Source organism: Limulus polyphemus, unplaced genomic scaffold (genome assembly GCF_000517525.1).
Source record: "Limulus polyphemus unplaced genomic scaffold, Limulus_polyphemus-2.1.2 Scaffold5974, whole genome shotgun sequence".
NCBI classification, from domain to species: domain Eukaryota; kingdom Metazoa; phylum Arthropoda; class Merostomata; order Xiphosura; family Limulidae; genus Limulus; species Limulus polyphemus.
The window spans coordinates 26,558-51,533 of NW_013671584.1; the positions used below are offsets into that span (position 1 = coordinate 26,558).

The 24,976-nt window shown below is 29.9% G+C and overlaps 1 protein-coding gene across 1 annotated transcript; it reads left to right on the forward strand.

Moving 5' to 3' along the window:
• The first annotated feature begins 105 nt into the window (after positions 1 to 105).
• LOC106473210 (gastrula zinc finger protein XlCGF57.1-like) lies at positions 106 to 23,838 on the forward strand. The gene is made up of 5 exons (XM_013933893.2): positions 106 to 598; positions 7,328 to 8,906; positions 15,218 to 15,331; positions 21,938 to 22,103; positions 23,296 to 23,838. Exons 2-5 carry the CDS (start codon positions 7,466 to 7,468, stop codon positions 23,543 to 23,545), a joined length of 1,971 nt encoding a protein of 656 aa, XP_013789347.1. The 5' UTR covers positions 106 to 598; positions 7,328 to 7,465; the 3' UTR covers positions 23,546 to 23,838.
• The last annotated feature ends 1,138 nt before the right edge of the window (positions 23,839 to 24,976 follow it).

Consider the following 24,976-nt stretch of genomic DNA (forward strand, 5'->3'; position numbering starts at 1 on the left):
ATATATATATATATATATAAAGTCTCAAAATATTAAATTCAAGTATACTAAATAACTTTAGAGATGGCGTTACAACATGCAACCTTTGCATTTAACTTTAATTAGTAATCAATGTTATAGTGACGGCTGTTACGCGTAGTGTATGTGATGTTTTAATTTGAGTTACACAAGATTAAACTTAATGTTGAAAAAGATCTTTGTGAAAGAAACATTGAGGGCTGACAGGAAAATCATGACGTGATATTTTTATAGAGAAACGAGAAAAATCTTATTTCACGCGAGAAAGATCTTTGTTGAAACTTCATTCATTTATTCATAAAATTATTAAAATTTGAATACTTAATATTTACTCGAACTTCGAAGTTGATAATGATAATTGATATAGTTCTTTAATGAAATTTGTCGTTGATTTTATTATAAATTTATAATCTGAGCTTTGTAGTATTAGTAAAGCTAAGCTATAAACTTTAGTGTCACTAATATCAGCAGAACTGTTGTAATCAATATTAACTGAAATAAACGCATACATGATATAGAACTTAGATGCTGGGTGAGTGGAGTTGATCAGTGTCAAGTTGTAGGCGTGGTGTAAGAGCTGGTAAGTGTATTTTTATATATAATGTCAGGATGGAACTTTGTTACAAGTTTCCATAAAAAAAAACAAAGACGTGGAAAGAAAAATGGTGAAATATATCAAACTGTCCAAAAATATATTCATCTATATTTTTAAAAGCACAATAAAAACAATAACTTAACATTTTAGGACAACAAGGGACCTGTTGGTCCGTCTACTGATGATCTAGGCTGTCTCATCCAGTAAAACAAACTATTAAAAATCAAAATCAGCCTTATCATTCAAATATATAATAAGCCTTTCCTTAAACTACTTTAAATTTCCTGCTTCCATCACATCCAAAAGCAAACCATTCTGAAGACTATCTTGTTAGAAAAAAAATAAGCTGAAGATGGCATTTACCTTTATTCACAAGGAACATTTGATTTACCCAGACCTATTTAGCTACTTAACCATCTCAAATTTAATGTTAACCTCTTGTTTTCTAGCAACTGTTGGGACAAGGAATACTGGTTAAGTCTTCATTCGTAAAAGTTGAAGAAAACGTAGAATTTAGTAACCTAGCTATCTCGTAATCATTAGATATGAGCCTTCCATTATCATCCTTTATAGGTGCTACTTCCATCATAACATTTTACTTATGTTTAATGTATTTAAAGAAATACTTTAAAATTTTACAATTTCAACCTAACTAGGTTTTTATACACCCTATTTGGTTTCCTAATTTCTTGTTTGATTAACTTTTGATTTCCTGTACTATAAGCATTCAATGTAAACATCTTAAATTTATGATGCTTTTCTTTGATTTTACCCATTATACCCTTTATGAGACAAACTGTTTTTGTCATTTTTCAATTGCAGCCTGGGTGTTTTTAAAAATGAAAATTTGTTTTCAGAAGATATTAGAGCTACTATGTTTTATTATGTAAATATACTATGTAAATTACTCAGAAGACACCTACTTTTTATGTTCTTATAATACAACCATGTTATTTATCTATCACAAATATGAATTGTAAGGTGGCTTCAGATGTGGGAATAATTTTTATAATGTTTCTTTTCTGGAACATAGTGGAAATCATAGGTTTTATGATAAAGTTTTGTTATAATGAATCCCTTTGCTTCTGTCTTATGTGTGATATTTTGAGATAATAGGTTTTATGCTTCTTAATTTTTATGCAGTAGCACGATTCTTAGCAGCTGCAAATGATCTCTCAAATACCAAATATCCAGTAGTCCAAAAATTTGGATATTGATGAGTTACAATAATAATAATAATGATGTTAATTTCAAAAAATTATCACAAATTATATATATAACTAACATAATTATCATATTGATAGGTTATCAGTGTTCATGATCATGAAATTATGGACTGTCGGGTATCTAGTATTTCAAGGATTGTTCCCAGAAGCTTTTAGCAAACACACATGCTGATTAACACTTGATATTAATTTTTGTAGGGCAAAAGTTTTATTCACTTTTGAAGATATATCAGTCTTGTAATTTACTATTACTTATTGTCCAAGTCAAGTGGGAGGTGAATGTAGTTTATCAACATTTACATTTTTGAACTGTCAGGTATTTAGTATTTGAAAGATCATTTCCAGCTTCTGGGTATCTAGCCACTGTATTATACTTAAACAACCCTGGAAACTCCCATCTTTTCTTCCTTATAATTAAGCTCTGTTATTTGTCTGTGAGATTAGTGAATTTAAAAGTGGCTTTCGAAGTACAAGTAATTTTTCAGAATATTTTATATCCCCCTAACTGGTAAGGTACCTTGGAGACACCCGATTTTTTGTTCTTGTAATGTAGCCCAATGTTTTATCTTTCACATATATGAATTTGAGGGTGGCTTAAGGTGTGCAAATATTTTAGAATTTTTGTTTTCCAGAACATGTTTGAGCTGAAATATTTGATGCTTCCTAGCAGACAAATGATAAAGGATACACTTGTCTATTTATTTTGTCTCATAGTAAATCCATGTTTTGTTATTTCAAAAATACAGAGGAAGATGATATTTTGATATATTCCCCATCTTGCTTTCCATACCATTAAGTTATTTGATTAAAGAAACAGTAATTTTTATCCATGTTCATTCTGATCTTCATATAACCATATTAATTTTTAAGACAAAGTGGAAGGTTATACTGATTTTTGGCAAAAGGCCTCATTTGCAGTGTATACTGCAGATATAGTGTAGTTAACATATTACACATTCATTGTTTACACTTTTATGCATGACTGTCATGTGTACATGTTTTTATTCAGTTTCTGTGCTACAATTATATTTTATTTTCTATAAATATTTTATGGTTTGACAGTGTTTTAAGCATAAATAAATTTTATTATGAGTTTCAGTATTTTACTGTTTTTAATACACTTTGTGTCTGTTAATAGTAGTTAGGTTGGAAGAGTGAAGATGCCTTGAATTGCACAGATGTTTAAGTTCTGTTGGTACAAGTCATGGACAAACAGTTTTAGAATATAAGCTTGGGAATGCATAATTTGTAGCATTCATTGATGCTGGTTCTGAAATTAATATTATGTGAGTGTGCTCTTTATTCTATAAGATCAACTTGCAAACAGTTTAGTATATAAAAATATTAATTGAGTTGAAGCAGTTTCTGAGAGGTTTATCCTTTAATGAGACCCCAATTTTTTTTGTATGTGATGTGGGAAAGGTGACAAGAACATTTTAGATCAAGTTAAAAGCATCAGTGACCACTGTGTGATGTAAATAATGAGAGTTGAAGATGAAGTCTGCTTACATATCTAGCTACCATGCCATTTGTTGGTATATACAGCTTTAAGGATGAAATTTCAATGTCACTGTAGTCAGTAGATGTTAAAAACTTGTTTATGAAAAAAATCAGGCAGTAGTGTATCATTTTTCCCATGTTGATGACAGAGTCATTATATCTGAAAATCAAAGCACCGGTCATCTAGATTAGCAAAATTTCAATGATTCACTGCTCCAAGTGTAGTTACATAGCATTGTATGTAAACATTAATGTACTTCTAGCATAGTAAAATAATAGAAGTTAGATGACAGGCCACCTTGTACTAAGATTCAACAGGGTTGGCAGTGGCCCAGAGACCAACCATTATTACACTATAAGCCTAGTGATGCAAAAATCAACAGTCAAGCTTTTTGAACAGTTTCAAAGAGGATCAATGTTTAGAACAATACCCTTTGAAATATAAGAAAAATACTTTTCCTAGGAATCCCACACACACAAAAAACTTTGAAGGCCAGAGTTGGTAACAAGTCATTAAGGCCAAGTCTCAAACCAAGTCACAAGTCATTTTGTCCAAGTCACAAGGAATACTTTATACAGTTGATTTCTTCATCTATGTACTCCTTCATTCACTAACCATTGTAGAAAAATTCCCATACAGCTCCCAGAACAAAAACCTCAAAACTCAACTCACAAACAAAATTGACACCAAACAACAACATAACATTACATGCAGTTTACCATTTATCCCTGACATCAAAAAATAATCAACACTTGGAGAAAACTTCCCATTAAACACAAAATTCCTGTTGACTTCAAATTCACCCCAAAACCAAGCCCTAAACTAAAATCATTATCAGATTAGAATGGCAGAATACCAACACCATTTCTAAAATAAATGCAATAACTGTCCAGAATTCTACATTGGAGAAACTGGAAGAAAATTAGAAACTAGATTCCCTGAACATGAACAAGAAAATTCAAGAATGAATTTTTTTTACTTGGATTGTCAACAAGTCATTTAAGTTGAGTAGCAAGTCACATTAGAAGACGAAAGTTCCAAATAAAAAAAATTGCGAATTGACTCCAACTCAAGTCCAAGTCACATGACTCAAGTCTACAACTCTGTTGAAGGCAAGAGTGACACAGTACCAGCTCTGATTTCTAACCTGCCAATTACCAAGATTGGTTAACTGAATTGTTGGGTTACTGAGTAAGAGAAACTTAAAAGTTATCATTGGTTTCCAGTTTTAATGAATCTTTATTTTTAGTGGAGTACCTCAGGAGTGTGCTTTGACCTTCATGTTGATTATTCACATTATTGATATTTGCAGCAGTAAATTAGTAAAGTTTTCTGATGATAAGCTATTGAGTATTTCTAACTGTATTGAGGATACTGATATACTACAAAATTATTTTGATCAATTGGTAAGTTGGACAGATAGTTTGCAAATGACCTTTAATTATAATAAGTAAAGATAATGCATTTGGATTATCATAATTTGGATCACATTTTTAATGTAGATTGGAACCTACTTAATAGTGTGACTGAAAAAAAAATCTAAACATAATGTCAGCTAACATGTGGATAACAAGAAGCCATTTGGTCTTTCAAGGCTGTCCTTGCATATGACCTTTGTGTAAAGTCAAAATTTAAACCTATCTTTTATTTTTCAGGAAATCATCAGTTTCCTTCTAAAACCTGTTAGAAGTACTGGCCTTCACTACTGCAGATGGAAACTCATTCTATTAACCAGTTAATGTACTAAAAAATGAAAATGTTTTAACTGTAACCTAGCCTGTCTGTTCCAGATCATAAATTTGTGTTATCTCATCCTGTTATCTCCAGTATACAACATAAAGTATAAAGTAGATATTTATCTTGTTGATTCTCCAGATAATCTTGTAAACTTCATTAAGATGACCTCTTATCCTTATTTTCTCTATCCTTGGGATCATCATAGTGATTTAGTAACCTTGTTCTAAACCATTTTCAATAACAACAGCAGCTGTTATGGTGTGAACATGTTTTAGAAGCTGGCTGGGATACAACAAACACAATAGTGGTTGGAATACTATTTATATAGGCCATTTGTTACAACAAAATTTCTGTGGTTTGAAAACTTTTCAGAATTAATTAATTATATTTGTCATAAGACATTATGTTAGGCCTGTTATATTTTTTTTTACAAAAGATTCATACCAAATGTCCTGAAGAACTCTGGATTGAGTGCAATGTGTCGTTGGCAATGGATATGCTGAACATAGTATGGTTGAAATTACTAGGAATGTGGTGTTAAAAAATATAATAGGCCTAATATAATGTCTTATGACAAATATAATTAATTTTCAATAAGTCAAAAGGAGACCAAAGTGTACATAGAATTCCAAGTGTGGTTTAACTAGTAACTTGTGTAGCTATAATCTCCTCTTTTGACTTGTAATGAATGTCTGTAATATACCCTTAAATTTCTACTATCTTTACTACTAACAACAGAACAATATTTCGTTGGTTTACATAAAAAATGTCACATAAAAAAATTGTTTAATCAAAATTATGATTAAATTAATTAATGACACAAAAACATCAACTATTTAAAATTAATGATTCCAAATATTTCTATTTTTGATTATTCCAACTATCCAAGTAATCAAATTATTGCTTTTATGATTTCACTTTATTATTGTGGATAAATGTAATGTGTTCAGCTCAATCAGTTAGTGTCACAATTCAGAAAAAAAAATTAGTTAATCACAATTAGTGTTTCAAGTTATTACTATTTCCAGTTATTCCAACTATTGATGAATGAGCCCAATTAATCAGTTATCAAATTTGTAAACTTCAACTAATAGCCCATTCCTAATACCAAGACATCGTTCCACAACATAGTTTCTCTATCAGTCTAAGCATGGTATTAAGAATCTATTTGTCACTGAGCTGGAACACCAGTTGCCTGGAAGCAATGTTCATGCAGAATATCCTTGAAAGGATCAAAACACTGGAATCATCACCATGATGTATATCATATTATTTTGACCTTCTTATGAACATGATTACACCACAATTGTTTAAAAATAATGTCATTTGTAAGTACTGTTTTTTAGCACAGGACCTATGCTGTAAACATTTAACATATGATACTACTAACAATGAACAGGTATTGACCTAATAACAGGCTCTTTCATTAGTTGCAATTTAATCATATCTAGGGTATGTAGGGAAACCCTGTTTCTTTCTGAGCATTTTTGAAAAGATGCACAGTGTATGCATTTGTAAATGATTTCTGTATGTTGGGAAGGGTCAGTACTGTGTTAGAAGTTGGCTAATACTTGATTGTTCTTAGGAAAACTTACCATAGTTAGAAGGATACTGGCTTTCAGTGTCTTCTGTGTGAATGTTTACTTGTGGAAATAAAGGAGAAGTCATTTAAATATAGTAGTAGTATTAGGAGTGAGTGTGTGTTTTGATTGGTTAAATAAAATTTGCTTGTTATTTGCTTATTGTATTTTATAAATCTAGTTTAAGTTACCAAAATGTTTTAACAAACTTTTGTAGTATGTAGTTTGTTAAATTATGTATTGGAACTTAAAGCAAACTGGAAAGGTTATGTAGTTTTTAAGTACAAATTTATACATCTAGTAGTAAGACTTTTGAGTAAGGCTATAGAGATCAATTCTAAATATAAAATACAATGCCTTGTTCATATAATCTTAATTTTAAATAAACATTTATATAAAATTGATGAATATTAATATCAGTAAAGCAGCTAACTTTATTCACTAAAATTCTGATTTGGCTTATTATAATCATCTCTTGACTGTGATTGGCATATAAATATTGAAAGATAACCATAATTCCAACATTTGGTAATTTAAAAGTTATTAACATAATTCTTAAGGTCTGAAAAATTAAAATCTATGTATATAATTGGCACAGAATCATTATAAATAGTTAAGTTGTTAGAACTAAGTGATATTCTGATATATTTTTCTGTTTTCTTTTCAACAGAAAAATTGACTTCATCGAATTAGTAATCAAATGCTAATTGTATAATGTTGAAGAAGCTAAAAGAATTGGGAAATTGATCTTTGCTTATGTAACTGAGATCAGTGAGTTTTACTGAAAAGTTTGATTCAGGACTGTAGGATGGAGACAAAAAACAGTGAACCTATAGTGGAACACGGTATCGTTACAACAGATCTAGAATGTTTGGAAGCTGTAAAAACCACCAAGTCTCTGGTTTATGTGAAAGAATCTACTGTAGATCATCATACTGACAATTTTGTAAACAATGACTTTGAACCATCATCATTACAGGTTAAAAATAGTGTTCGTTTAGTGGAAATATCAGAAACTGCATGTGGAAACATACAACCAGACACTTCTTGTGAATTGTCAGGAACCACAACAGGAGAAAACTTGTTAGAGTTCAATCCTATCGAAGGAAGTAAGTGTGCAGCAGAAATAGAAATTCCTTTAATTTATCAAACAGGACAGCATGAATATTCATCAAGAAATGGAGCAGCCACAACTACTGTAAACAGAGTTGTGGATACAGTTAATGAAAGTATACATATTTTACAAGAATCAACATCAAGAAATCTCTCAGTAAACATTGTTGAAGCTTCAACTTTAAACATTGAAGATTTTGAAACAAGTGTACAATGTTACGAACCTTCATCTAAACGAAAACGAAGGAGACCTCAAAAATTAATCTATTTTTCAGAAGAGAAAAGAATGAAAACAAGTAATAAAAGAAAGGGACAGAGAGTAAAAAGGTTAGCAAAAACTCAGTCATGGGAATGTTCTTATTGTGATGCATTTTTTAAAACCAAAGTTCATCGTGACAAACATTTTAAACAAGCCCATCAATTTCAGTGCAATTCATGTGATCAGGTATTTTTATCTAAAACTGATTTTGAGTTTCATGTTAGTTCTGTTCATGGAAGCTTGAATGGAAATAGTGTGCCAAAATGTTCATCATTCTCTGAAAGTTCTGTAAGTATTAATGAAGGAACTGGATATGTGTGTTCTATGAATAAGGGAAAAGAATTACAAGACAAAATACACGGAAAGTACTCTTGCTGGAAGTGTGGCAAGATGTTTCTTGTGAAAAAAAAGCTTACTCGTCATTTGCATTGTCACTCAGAGCAGAAAAAATTTTCTTGTGAGAATTGTGGGAAAGCTTTTAAAGAGAAGGGAAGTTTGAGCAAGCATTATGAGACTCATTATCATCAGAATATTCCTTGTGAAATGTGTGGTAAACAGTACAAAAGCAATAGAACTCTATTAAAACATATGCAGACTCACAAGAATTCTAACCACAACTGTGAAATCTGTGGCAAAAATTACAGAACCCAAATTGGACTTGAGTCACACATGACTACACATAGGCCTGGTCCAAGTCAATATACATGCTCAGTGTGTCAGCATGATTGTCGCACTAAACATTACTTGTCGGTTCACATGAAACAAAGACATCAAAATGGAAGTTTTTCTGTTTTTACTTGTCCAGAATGTGGGAAGGAATTCAAGTGGGAATTATCCCTCAAAAACCATTTATTTGTGAAACATGGAAAAGGAAAAGGTAGAAGTTATATTTTTTGTTAATCCCAAGTATCAAGTATATATGTATGTATATTTATATACAGTTATTGGACAAGAAAGTAGAAACACTAAGTAGAAGTAGCTTGATAATGTGTGGCTCTACTTTTGGCTGTTAGAACTGTTTAAATTATTCATAGTAGGGTATGTGCATATTCTTGAAAAGTATGCTTAGAAATTATGTACCACTCCCTAAGGACACAGTTTGACATAAAGCTCGGCAGTCTCATTCACTCATGATTTGTCAACTAAAGTTAAGTTTACCTGATGAGACTTGTGGGATAATTGCAATACCTGTGATAACCCATGATACTGTTCCTCTTTTAAAATCAAGAAGGGAAATTTGGTTCACTAAAGTGCCTATTAAATCTTTCTCGACTGGTGAGCACCTTTCAGGTGTCAACTACACACCTGCATTTCAAATTTTAAATAAAAGCAATATTCTTAACTAGTTCAAGAATTATTTCTTCAAAAATATTTTAGAATTAACATTTTATCATTTTGTAATATTCTGTGTAACTCACAAAGAAAAATGGGGTAAAAAAAATTGAAAGCTACCTTTCTGCACAACCCCAAGGAGATGTCTGTAAACAATACACTTAAGATTTTTGTGAATTTTTCTGCCCCTCCCAAAGCATAGTTTTATATTTACTAAGAAAAAAGTATCATTCCTTGTGAACATAATTATTGTTTTGTTTATTTTATTATTATACTTCTCTTACACAGATATTATTAAGTACATTCTAAAATAATAACACACAATGTTAAAGTGAGTACTGAAGAAACAATACTTTTAAGTATTTTCACACCATTATATGATCTCACTGCATGTTATCTGAAAAATCATTAATGAAGGTCTGCTTTCAAAATAGCTACATGCAACATTTAAATACCACTGGATAGAGCAGTTCATAAACTTCAAATCTGTAGAGCGAATAAAGTGGTGTAAAAAGTAATGTATTGTATTATGGGAAATTGACAAGACCTAGTTTGTGCAGAGAAGAATAACAGAATGCATTGGAAAGTTCAGAAGACTTGAGAACAAACCACATATCTGGGAATGTCTATAGTTTCTTTATATGTTTTTTCTTTCCTTCTTGAAAAAGTTTTTGAGATATACTTCATTGAAAGCTAAAGCAATTTTCTTCTATGACAAAATATCAAATAAACTATTATGTTTAGAAAGTACTGTGACAAAAAATTCTTCCGACTCAAATCCTTATTTTTTGAATACTTACTACCAGTACAATGCATGGGGAAAACATAGGGGGATATTTCCAAATGCTCATTTCCCTGTGTCACTCTCTGGGAGGACCTAAGAAGATATTCTATGTTTGGTGACAGTTGATGCAATGGTTCATCAGTTATATGTGGACACACATACATGCAGACTTTTGTGAAATAACTTATAATGTATTAGAAATAAACTGATTTAGGCCAAAAATATTGTTAGCAAAACTATTATTATCTTGCCTGAATTGACACCATTTTGAAAGGTCAAATCGTCAGTCACTAATAAATACTTGTCAATTTTTGCAGTGTTTTTTTTTATGATTTATAGCTAAAAGTAGTCATACTGCTGTTGGCAAAATAAATTATCAAATGAAATATGCTAAAGAAAATATATTAAATTGAAATTGATTAGCTATATAAAAATTGAGATTCTGGTAAACAGTAAAAGAAATTCAAATTCTATGATGAAAAGAAGTATTTTTTTAATATTCTTTCAAGCAACTGCTTCAAAACAAAATTTTAGAAATTTCCCAACATAAAAAAGAATAGAAAACTAATTCATTCATATTATATTAATTTTTAAAACCAAAACTAGATACTGCTTACTAATTTCTTACAATTTGGTTAAGTATACTTTGAGAAGGATACACCCTCCCTCGTGTGGGAAGAGTTAATCATGCTTCTACAGTTTGTCTTTTTTTTTTTAAAGTTAGGTTAGACTTCTTTTCATGTTGCCTGAAAACATATATTTAAATTTTTAGTCAAATATACAAACCTGTTGTACACAAAAAATCAAATGTTTTACAAATGTATTTATACTCAAGATATGCCTTTGAATTGTTGATCTTGGTCTAACTCAGACTGTGACAAGTCAGAATGCAATGTGATATTCATGTAAAGAATAAAAATACTTTTGTGTATTATACAGTTTACATATTGAATTTGCATAACCTGTGAAGTGCAAATATATATAGAAAATTTCAGTATCCCTGTATATTGTAACTGGTATTTACTCCTGTATCATAAGCTGTTGCTAAATCAGAAATGTATGATAACGTAAATTACCAATAACTCTGACATCAAATATATAATACCATGTTGAATGGCAGTCTGTAAAAAGTTGTGGAATGTGCATTTTTATTACCACCTGTGCATATAGGATTAATTGATCTACTAAGGATCTTGTACATATACCATCTGGGGAAGAAGGGCCATATCTTTGTTGCAGGTGTTTTTACTTTTTTGTCCAACTTCTATTTATTGGTACTTTAGTACAAAACAGTAGATTCATTATGTTTAAGAATCTAAGGCTTTCATGATGATCTTCATATGGAATTGCATAATTCTGATTTTTTATTGGGTTGTCTTTTAAAAAGATGTAAAGAATATTTTTATGGTTGCAAGCAATAATATTTATGTCCCTATAAATAACATTACTCTAAGTAAGAAAAAGCTCAGGCCCAAGCTAGCTTTTATCCAACTCCACTGGTATTATTTTTTAAACTAATCTTTTGTGTCGCATAGAGAAACATTTTAAAGAAAAGAACTACCACTATATGTCCATTTTATGATATAAATCAGTTGCTTCCAACCTTTTTCACACCAGAGACCAGCAAAATCTTTGTAAAATACAAGGAAGTGTTAGAAGTTAATAGATCTCTACTATAATGTATGATTTATGGAAATGAAGTAAACAGAAGTTCTCAAAGGATTCAGACATACTTTCTTTAAAAATGTGTTAATGGACCAGTAGCTAGGAACTGCTTCTGTAATTTTCAGCATGTACAATTATGAGAATAATGTTAATATGTTCATGACATCGTGTGCCACCGGTTGTACATATGGAATTTTTCTGTTGGATGTCGTGAGCCAACCGTGGTACACAGCACCCATAAGATATAACTGTACCTCATAGCTCCTAAGTCCTATATGAAGCATTTATTTTATAAGGACAGCTATAATGAAGCCACGCCTTCCATCATGTACCACTGGTGGAGTACGGATGCCATGTTGAAAGGACAACTGATGATTAAATTAATTTTATTTTAATATTTCATCTAGAAATTGGATTAAATTTTTCATTGTGAGTAATTGAAGTAAAAGAAAACACTAATTGAGACTTCTTTCATAAATAAGAAAACTTTTATGAAGACTGTAATATAATAAGGATAGAACTATTATCATCCACAATAGAGATTACTTTATCTGATGTCCCTTTTTTTACGACCATAAAATAGTGAAATATTCATAATTAAAGATTTCAAGATTAGGCTGAAAAAAAAATTAAATATTATGATCATTTGATTATTATTACTTAAATCATAGTGTGCACCACCAGCCAAAGCTTAAATGGGTAAACACAGGACATTGTGTACCATCGGTGGTGCACTCAAGAGAAAGTTCTCAATGCAGTCATTCTGTCATAAAATTAGCTGTATCTAAGGCAGAGTTCACAATGAGGCCTTACATTCCTATTGCATAATTGGAGAAATCACTTTTTCCATCAGTATGTTAAACTATAACTACATTTATTCATACTTACATACTAGATTTTTAGGCTTGAAAGAATAGAGGTTCTCTAGATATTTGAATAATTCCAATGTATAATAAAATACTCCATTTAATCTCAAGACATCCTCAATATTGAAGTGAGGACAGAGCAAGTGGGATGCTCAACAAATTTATGTACTCATCACAACCATATATGTATATCAGTATCCACTGTTAGAGCTTGGCAATTAACCAACTCATTCAACTACCTATGAGTACTGATTAGTGTCATGTAAAATAATCAACTAATGTTTCTGGTTATTATTACTGTTTTCAGTTATTCCAACTATCCATTAATTGAAATATTGCCATTATAATTTTGCATTATTATTTTCAACTAGCTGGAGTACCTGTCCATTGGATGGGTGAAATAAAAACTTGTTTATAACAATGGATAGGAAATTGTGCTTCTACTTTTTTTTCTTAATAAATTAAACATTAAAAGTGCAAAAAAATACATAAAGGTACCAATACTGAAAAGAAAGACACTGTTTTCAAGGATTCTAACAGTAGTGGTTATATAGTTCATTATAATGCTGAGGGATATACAACGTCGATAATTTTTCCAAAACTAGATATGAACCACAATGACCTTCCTCATATCATCCTGTATCACTGTCAAGATTGTTGCTGATTGTCAAGAAGTGTGAAAATGTATAAGGAACAGATACACACACACATATTGATATTTGTTTATATAAATTAACTCAAGTCCTTTCAGCTTAATTCAAGTAATTGAAATATTGATATTATTTTTGTTTGTTATTAAATGTATAGTTACATAAATGATTATCTGTGCTGTGCTGACCCTGGGTATTAAAACCTGACTTTTAGTACAAATTTCTTTTTGTCAACTTGTAAGAATCATATATGTTTATTTTGTTTCCAAGCCATCTTATAAAAATAATTGTTTGGTTGAAGTTAATCAATTAATAAGTCCCAGAAGTTAATCAATTAGAAGGTTCCACTAATCTACTTTCAGAGATTGGTTGTATATAAGAATGAACAGTTTAGCACTATTGTAATATAAACACCAAATCAATTCTTATCGTTCTTTAGTATTTCTGATGTTAGGAACTCAGTTGAATGTAACGTGCATAAAATACCTACATTTAAAATTAATTTTGCTATACTCATGGAAAATTTTGTTTTCATTTATTGTTATTGGAACATAAGTCAGGATAAATAGATTTTTAAATAAAAATATCAACCTGGCTTAGAATGCTATTTCTTTCAATGTGCATCAACATTGTGAAAATATAGGTGTGATCATCATTGTCCATTCATTAGTTTAAATTTTAGTGACAGAGTGACCAAATATTGTTTAAAAATTAAGAACCCTTGAGAGTTGATAGTATGAAAAAATATTAATTCGTGCATCCTCGTGCATGCAAGATATTCATAGAATTGCCAGTGAAACATTCTGTACTACATTATTTTGTATAATCATGAAACTGTGTACGACGATACACATGTATTCTAAGTGAGAGGAAAGAATTATTTAAGAACAATTATGGTTTGATATGTATTACATTATTATTTTTTTTTATCAGTTTTAAATTTTCTCTTTATTGTCTCTAGAATTTGTTGGCTTATTTCATTTCTGTTTTGTTTCATGTTTGTTGCACTTATTGTTTCCCTACATAAGTGGTTCTTGTCAATCTCCCAGGGGTCACTTCTGGCTGCAATTGCACACATTGTTACTGAATAAACACCTTTTTTTTTTCCAGCAGTCATACAAGACTACTTTAGTTAATTCATATATTACTTCACTTTTTCATGTAGTCAACAGGTTTATAGAAATATGGGCTTCTAAACTCAACTTCATTATTTTTGTTAAGTACATTAACAGTGTTTGAACTAAATAAACAAAACAAAATTTGGGGTAAAAAAATATATACGCATAATTCTTTTTCACTCGGAAAATTTTGGTAACTATATGTGTATCTTAATCAAATATTAGAAATTTATTTGCACCAATCTGAATATTATCTGTATGATTTTTCTTTTAATTTAAAACTGTTTTGTTCTCTGTGAAATACAGTTAAGATTACATGTTGTTGGGTTGTTGTGTACATCCTCTTTTTTTTATTGTTCAATTATTAGAGGTATACTTGTTTCATGTATGACATATTGTGAGATCTGAGAAGCATGATAACAGTGATTAATCAAAATAATGAGTCGGTCCATCTTGTATATGTCAGGTTTACATTGTTTAGTCATTAAATTAGTTTGTCATGAACAAGTCAAATTTGAATGGAAAAATAAAATATGTATTAGATTATTGAAAGTTTTGTATCCATAGCTGATATTTTGTTTTTAGAATAGTAATAACATACTTAGAGTGCAAATAATGTGTATAATGTACATTTTCTTTTCATGAAGTTATATAAAATTATTATACATGTGCTTTTCTTTTTTACTTTTAATGCTCCTATCTAAGAACCAAACAGTGGTAATTTATGTTAGTTTAACAAGCTTAGTTTTCTTAAAATGTTTTACATTGTCTAGGGAAAGGAGTCATAGAATGTGACATTTGTCAGAAAAAGTTTGTTAACAAATACAACTTGCTGGCTCATCTGCCTCATCACAATGAGCTCCGTCCATATAAGTGTGAACACTGTGGTAAGTCAACAAGTTCTGAGTTTTAATAAACAATATATTATTGTAAAATATGATGTGTATTGAGGGTACATTATGATGTTAGTCAGTACTGTAAGTACATGTGCTTGGGTATTGACAGTGCTTTAGTAGCTTTATTAAGGAATCTGACTAGTATTGTACAATCCATAAAATGTGGTACAGCATAAAGATTTCAAAGGGAGAACCAACTACATTATGTCATTGAAATTTAGGAAATTATATTTTTAAGACTTCAAAAATGTAATGATCACAGCTAATACTTAAAATGAAACAAAACCCATCATATAATAAAAGAAAATTATACAAGTTTTAATCTTCACAACATTTTTTTATAGCACATGTGAAAAAAATTATTTGCAACAAAGTGTGATGTACCTCATTTCTCAATTATTTAGTCAAAACACGAATATCAAGTGGTGTTTTTTAAATAATATTGTTAATAAGTGTAGTGTCAATTGGCATATAAAATAATTTTCCTTTTATAGAACCCATTGCAAAATGTGCTTGCCCTTTCAGATGTGGGAGTGCTATAATGTAACAATGAATCCCACTATTCTTTGGTAAAGAGTAACCTAAGAGTAGGTGGTGGATGGTGTTGACTAGTTGCCTTTCATCTAGAGTATCACTTCAAAATGAGGAATGACTGGTGCAGATAACCCTTGAGTAGCTTTATGCAAAACTTCACAAACCAAACACAATTCCATCTGTAATACTTTTGTCTTCTGCAAACTTTTTTAGATGATGAACCTTTTATGAAAATGAAAAACAAGGTAATTACATTCATCTCAGTTAAAATTGATCCTTCAATTTTAACCAATCCATATTTCATTGCCAATTTTTACTTGAACCACTAGTTCTGGACTATCTTTTGTGACTGTTTATTACCACTTTCTTGCTTCTATTCATGGATATATAGTCCATGTTGATCACAACAGTGACAACTTCTGCTTCCTTATCTTTGACAAGGCATTGTTGATACTTCTAGTCTTGAACAAAATATTGTTTCAGTATCGATTGGTTTATCCCAAGTGAAATGCATTGAGTACCTGTGGGATTAATCCTTCTAGATTACAGTTTGTTAATCACTTTTATATTATTTTGTAGAAGATGAACAGTTTACTTATCAGCAACCTTGATCATAGATAACATACCTACATCCCAAATGACATGAGTGAACTGATTATGTGCTGATAAACTATTGTCTTTTGGGTACTTATGTATAGAACATCTGATGTAGGTTTTTAATGTCCTCAGCTAGCTTGGAAATAATTTAAATCTCTCCTCTTCAGTCAATGTTTCGTCATAACCTGAATGCTTCTTTTAACTGTTTCACTATGGACACCATTTTAAACCCCTTTCTGTGCAAGTGACTGAGTTTCATTCAAAATCTAATTAAACAATTTTGCTACCAATGTATGTCAAGGAAATGTACATTATAATGTATGTTCTAATTTGAAGTTTTGTTTTATTTTATCTAAGTTTTATTTCCTTTATTTCAAAAGAAACCTAAAAAACAACTTCATTTCCAGTTTTCTTGTCACATGACCCCCAAGTTATGGAAAATCTCAACTTTCACAGCCTCTGTATTGAATGGAATAAACCACAGCCTGTACATCTATGTCTAGACAATGAGTACAATTACATGCCCTATTGACACTAATAATTCAAAAGTCCTATTGTTGAATCCAGTATAAACAAGTAATATATTTTGCCTACCCCTGATGGATGCCACACCCACCATCTGTACTTTGCTTTGAGGTTTACAAGCCACATATATTTACTTCACATACATGTATATAATTCTCAGAAGGAGCTCATTTTACACTATAATCTAATAATGGTTATTTTGAAATTTGTGCCAAGTTGTTGTCATAGAGTAGATTTTACTGCTTGTAGTATTGTTGGCTGCTTTGTTCATGATAGCACTTCAGTTGTTTCTTACCTAAATATGTTCTAGTTAGAGAGAGAGTTCAAATTGCATTTAGGTTTTATTTTTTTGTCTTTTTAATTATGTATTATTTATGTTTTAAAATGCATAACTGAAAGGTTTAAACATTTTAAAAAGTTATCTCAAACATTGCCCCAGTTGTCAAAGATTACGATCTAGTGCAAGTGTAAGATAAGTTTTACGAAGGCTTGTGCATCTCTCCCAAAGATACTGTACTATGCCCAGATAGTATCATTGATTTGTGTTAAGGTGAATAATATGCTGTAAAGGACAAGAAAGGAAAATGAAACATTAAAAATTAACTATAAGTGAAAAGGTAAAGATGTGAAATTATGAAGATGGATTTAGATCAGTGTTTCCCCAACTATGTTCCGCGAAACACTGGTGTTCCATCTGAGATTGATAGGTGCTCCATGAGAAAATCATGATTTTAAATTTTAATAAAACATTTAACACTTTTTGTATGAACATAACTTATTATGAAATATTTCCCTATGTGTTAGAATTAGATAATATCAATTTCGCATTGAAGAATTATAGAAGATGTCATATCTATTCTACAAAATATCTTAGTGGAGATGTTTGTACCTCAGATATATTATAAGAATAAAAAATGTAAAATTCATTAATATGTAATTTGATTAAATAAATAAAAGAATAATATACAAATCTAGTGGGCACTGCACACACAACATACCTTCTACACTGATAATTCACGTGTCTAGTGTTCCATAAGCTTTTTTTCAGCTGAAAAGTGTTCTGTGGCCAAAAAAGTTTGGGAAATGCTGATTATTCAGCTAAGAGTTAAAAGGTATGTACATATTTCTATTTCTTAATTAATTTTAAACATTTCAGAAAGAAAATGGAAAATAAAATATAAACATTTACCTTAAATAAACTTTTCATATTCATTTAGAGGTTATGCAAATAAAATTTGAAAATTGTATGATGAAGAAACATACTTTTATAATTAAAATTTAAATCACTTTGTTCCTGAACTATTTAGAGTTTGAGTGCAAATAACTGCGATAGATAAATAAAATATTAATAGAAAGACTTAATTAAAATATGTCATTCTTTATGTAAATGATACTTATAATATTTAGCAAAATCTTACTAGTTTTTGGGAGAATACTTTAAAAAATCTTAAAGTTACAGTACCTATTGTGAAAGGGTTAAAAATTTATCCAAAAATAACTAGAAAGAGCATAAAATCTTGACTTAGACATATGGGAATTAAGGGTATCACATCTACTCCTGGGGTGATGTTTTGTGGTGCTGTATACTCACTAGCAGAGTTACAAGAAAGATTGTTGATTGGTTTTATTTGATTTACATTGCATACCTCCAGTAGTTCACATAATGCTATATGAGTGCAAACTGATTTTATAAAGACATAAATCCTGTAGTTTTTGCTAAACTTGTAGTGGTATTGCATGATATTTTGTAAGATATACATTTTCTATGCTGTTGTATGATATTTACAGGTAGTATTTTGTTAGAGATAAATTTGTTCCTTTTTGCTAATCTTGCAGTGCTGTTGTATGATATTTAGAAGTAGTATTTTGTTAGAGATAAATTTGTTCCTTTTTGCTAATCTTGCAGTGCTGTTGTATGATATTTAGAAGTAGTATTTTGTTAGAGATAAATTTGTTCCTTTTTGCTAATCTTGCAGTGCTGTTGTATGATATTTAGAAGTAGTATTTTGTTAGAGATAAATTTGTTCCTTTTTGCTAATCTTGCAGTGCTGTTGTATGATATTTACAAGTAGTATTTTGTTAGAGATAAATTTGCTACTTTTTGCTAGTCTTGCAGTGCTGTTGTGTATTTACTTGTATTTTAGGCTATTTCAGGCAGACATTTATTCCTAACATTGAAGTTAATAAAGCCTGTAGTGTCAGGTATCTTGATTTCAAAACTATATTAATTCCGTTCTAGCAAAGATGGTGATTAAAACATTTATTTCTTAGATATAATAAACAACTACATGTTGACGCTGACTTTGTTGTATTAAAAGTTTTAACACAACAGCAACTGAATGTATGGTTTCCAACCAATATACAAGGATTACAATTCTGTTTAATGGTTTTTAGCTCCCCCACTAAAAACATTGTTCCAGCATCAGTGTTAATGACTGATTCTTCTTTTGTTTTTTAACTTATTGTCTTTGCATCTGGCCTTTTTTTATCAGATTGGAAGCAAGTTAAATATTAATTATGCAAACTGAAACTAAAACTGTGCTTGATAAGTTTCTATTGTGCTTTGTTCTTTTCCATCATAGTATGTTGTTTAACATATTCATGTAAGAAGTTACTGGATAACTTGAAATAATATCTTTCATCATAGGAGGCATGATTGCAGGTAGCATGATAATAACTAGGATGGTACTTTGTGTCTGATTGTCAATTGTTCAAACTTATTTTACATCTCTCTGTAACTTCTTGAATTATAGATGCCTTAACAATGTCCTCTACATCTTTGGACATATTTGTGTTAAATTCGTATTTAATGTTTGACATTTCTTTGAAGTCCGCACAAAATTTCTATCATGTTCTTCAGACATCTCTGTAAGTTGTTTTCACATTCTTGATTTTCATTCTTTAATTTTCCTGCAATACATTTTCATGGTCTTTAGGTATTTTAACTTATTTGAGGTTTTGTTTTTAAAATTTTCTCTCATGTTCTTTTGCCTTTCTATACAAATCTTTATTCCATTTTTAGAGCATCTAAAACATGTTCTCAATTTTATTACAACTTCTCAAACCTTACATAATTTGTGTTGCTCTAAATTCCATATTGTACAACAGTTCATCATCAAGTGTACTGGATTGTAGTGGGATTGACATATCAATGTAAATACGTTTTGTAGATTCCATATAACAATGAAAATTTGTAAAAATTTGTTTATTTATTGCAGATAGCAAAATATTTATTTCTGAGTAACCATAAATTCAGCTATGACTTTCACAATCTAGTATGTAATGTGTTTACATAGAAATACACAATCTCTTAAACTCTTGACTTGAATTTTAATCCAAAATAACATGTAAATGCTTAAGTCTACAATTGCTTTCTAGAAGTTTAAGAAAATTTTCAATTAGAATAGCATTATTTCTATACTTAGAGTGAAATCCATCCTCGCATATTTAAATGAATAGTACTATGAAAAGTATATATATATATATGAATGATTAAAGAAAAAGTCTTAAATTCTTTAGCATTTTTATTTTCTTAAACTGTCAAATAAAACCAATTTTAAATTATAATAACATACTACACTGCAAGTCAGTGTGAAAATGTTAGTTCTTTGTGAATTGTTTTATTGCTGGAATTCCCAATACTTAAAACTAAATTGAAAGTGTATTATTACATTTGTTTTACCAAAAATTAAGAAAAATTGCCATATAAAATTTACTAGTTTGAAACAGTAGAAAATTACAAATAATTATTATTTATTGAAAGTACATGTACAGGTATAAGATTTATATTTTATATGACTAAATCTCACCTAATTTAATGAATGTGACAGAGGACATGAAACTTTAGCTTTGACAAATTTCTGTGATTATAGCAGTAAGCTTGAGGGCTTGTATACTAAATATTAGGATTTGATATCTACAGTAGCCATAGTTCAGATAGCCCATTGTGTAACTTTGCAGTTAATGACAACAAAATGTAAAAAATGCAACCTTGTTTTTTTATGGAAATTTCCAATCTTATTTTTGATTTCACCTTTTATTTATTAGAGTAAAAATAGTTGTCAGCAGGAGTAGCCTGAGGCATATGTGGGAATCTGTGGGAATTTAAGAATGTGAGGTTGAAAATAGCGAAATTAATGCACAATTTTATAATTGTAACTAACCTGATAAAGTAAACTTTCAGTTAAAAAGCATCAAAACAAAATATCTCCTAATAAGTAATGCTTCAAAAATTTAATATATCTTTAAAGAGTGTAACACAAAAACCTAACGACAGTTATGATAAAGCAACAACAACAAACACTATCCAAATGGTTTCCAAGAAGTTTTTAGTGAATCAGAATAGCTCTGTAGTTGTATGGGCACTTTGTGAAAAATATGTGGAAATGTTTCAAACATGCTTCTTGTCGTGACTACTTAAGGACTGAAAAGCAAACTTCAAATTAGTAAATGTAAAAATCCATTGAAATGGAAAATATATCAGATGTGGCCATTTATCATCCTTCACCTCTCTGTTAGTGGGCAAATGTTGCTACTGTTTTGAGTTGCGCCAGTATAGTATTAAATATAATTCCTAATACAGTAGAAAAACTAACTATAAGAAACAGTGTAGAATAAAAAAATAGAATTTTAATTAAAACACATCTTGTTCAAATGTGGGGAAGGGCAGCTGCACTGATTTCACATGCCTAAGGCTGTCCCTGTTTGTAAGAAAGTTTCCGTAATAAGTGACTAGCAGTGTTGTAGAAATTCAATATCAACATACAATATTTGGCATTTCTTCTTTAAAAACAATAAAAGGTTTCTGCTAGATATTTTCTCACAGGGGTAACACATTGGGAAATGAAATCATTTAAATATATCTACAATATTATCAATTAAGTGTTTACTGTATTATTTTTGTTTTCCATTATTGTAGAACTTTTTATTTTTATTATTTAGCTGTGTGTTTTAAATATAAGCACTCCTATGAAAAACATCTTGAGGTGGTTCATAGTGACAAAAAGGAGCATCAGTGCAGTGTATGTGGAAAGCTGTTTAAAACTAAAGCTTACTTGAATGCTCATGAAACCAATGTACATCATTCTGGAGCTAAAGAAGTGTGCAGGTATGTCAGTTTATTTTTGTTGGTTCTATTTTAGCAACAAAGCTGTAATCAGTTCAGCACATTCATTGTAGCAGTATTAAAATATGAGTTAAAATAAAGTATGTTAAATGTTCTAGCAAGAATAAATGATTCAACTTCAGTAAGTATAAATATGTGCTTTGTGCTTAAAACTCTCATATTTTTTTTTTATAAAATCACCTTTATGTAGTCATGTTTTATTGTATGAAATTTTTACTTCATAGAAGGGACTTGTATCAAGCATAGTAGCCAAGCTATATGTGTTCCAACAATGTGTGACACATAGTAAATAAAGATTCTCTAAGGTGTCTTCTAAACAGCTTAAAAACTACTGTTTTATGAAATGACATATGCTTGTATATAGTTACACACAGAAAGCCATAAGTACACATTAATTACTAAGAAATATTGCTTGAAATATTAGCTTTCTTCTTCTAGAAGCTAAAACAACAGTAAAATTATAATAGGTTTTGGTAGCTTCTTTCCAATAGCTATTATTACCATTCTATTTTCTGTTAAGATATTTAACAGTTATTATTGATGTTTTATGATATATACTATAGAATAAATGATGGAGTTGATGTGGACTTCATCAATTTTTAAAAAATATTTTTATAAGTTATTCATGCATGACTTTGGTGATTACAAGAGTACCCAATAATATATGAACCATACAAAAATTTTAAATAAACATAAATAATAATAAATAAATGTAATCAATATTGCAATTAATTCCACTAGTAACTGCTTAGATTCTCTTCAAATAAAAAAATGAGTTTTTTTACTATTTTTTTCACTATTTCTTCTTTTGTGAGTTTACACTGAGTGTCATAACAGGCCCAAATATATATACACTTATTAATATAATTACTCAGTATGTTAATATATGTTTATCCCACTTTAGTTAAGATAAAATTCATAGTTGTTCAAGTTATGTTTGCAAGAATTAAAAAAATGTTGTTCCAGAAACATGTTACAATTCACTAATAATATAGCTATGCTGATCAAATAATTTGGGAAACTTTTCTGCTATTGGTAGTCAGAGTATGAACACTGTACTAGTGTGAAATTGGGCTGTAACTGTTTCAGCATATTTTCAAGGAAAATATATGGTATAATCAAACATTTGAGCATTAAATACCTTCGTCACATTCTTGTATTTTTTATTGTGTAGGATTTGTAACAAGAATTTCAAGACAGCCAAAATACTGCGTGCTCATCTTAAATGCCACAGTGATGGTGGAAAGAGAAAGTTCATTTGCTCTTCTTGTCCTCGGGGATTTGCTTTTCCAAAGGACCTTCGAAGACATGAAAAAGTTCACACTGGTGTAAAGGATTATGAATGTGATGAGTGTGGAAAAGCATTTGCTCGTATGGATAACTTAAGAACTCATCTTAAATTGCATAAACAAGCAGAAACATGAAAATCAGTGAAACTTTGGGAACATGATTGCATAATAAATATTGTGTAATAGAAATTGTGTTGATAGTATCTTTCCCAAAGAGCTAAACTTTTCTTTTGAACTACTTAAAACAGGTTCAGTATAATCCAACTTGATTTTGCCTTTATACCAGCATGTTTAAAAAGCATATAAATTTTGCAGTTGTTAAACTTTAGTTTTGTGGGAATGTTTGTATATTTGGATGTATATAGAAAATGTTTATCAATAATAAAAATTCATTAAAATATCAACCTCATTAGTTTTTCAATATAATAATTTTCTAGAGCAGTGTTTTTCAAAATGTGGCAAGCATATCGTTGGAGGTATGCAGTCATTTTTGAAGGGTTATGTGAAACAAAAGAGGAAAATAAAACAAAATGGAGTAAAATAAAAAAAGGAAGAGAAAAAACACAACCTCCTAAATTTAGAAATAATAACTACTAAACAGCACATTAGTTTCTATATTTTGAACATAAACATTATTTTGTCTACATTAATCTTTTGTTTACCATTAATTTTTATGGAATAGGAAGGCAGTCATAACAGATTAAATATACAGTAGCTAGGTTTGTGCCTAAAGAAAGAGCATATTCTGAACTACACAATCAAAAATATACAGATGACAGTTTGTAAGAAAAGTTTGATGCATATTGAATAAAGTCATTGCATTGAGTAGTAATGGAATTTTTTAAAAATGATTTATAGCTTACTTAAGTAGCCAGTTAAATTATAGAAGTTTTGTTTAGTGTGTGATATGGTTTTAGAGTTCTGAATGTGTATTTAATAGTTATATGAATTATTTATTTGACAGCCAATGTACAAAACAATAGAGTTACTGAAATGTAGTTCATCTCAGCTACTCAGTGGTAACTCTGCAGGTTTATAATGTTAAAAACTGGGTGGGCACAGCACAGATAGCCCATTGTGTAACTTTGTGGTTAACAAACATACAAGCAAATACAGGAAATGGGGCACCTGAGTGCAAGTCGCCTCAAGGCTGAAGTTAGTGACAAATTTCTTTTATGTATATTTATTGTTATTGTTATATATTTTTAACAAAAACTAGAAACTTATTAAATTAGTTTATAAAACTTAAATAAAAATTTCTTGTGATCACTAAATGGGGAAGTTTGCAGTATGAGCATTGTGTGACATAACATGATCGTTTGTTTACCCTAATTTTTGTACCTTTCATTTGTTGCTTTTCAGGTACTGAGAGAGTATTCAAAGTATAATAAAACCATAAAATTAAATTAAAGCAGATGTGGAATGGGTAGAAGCTAAGGCTGTCAGATAAATACTTGTAACTGCCTTTTACCATCTGCAGACACGAAAAATGGTATTATTGATTTTGTTTCATATTTTTCAACTTTTCACTGTAAATGGGTTATTTTATAACATTGAGTTTTAGGG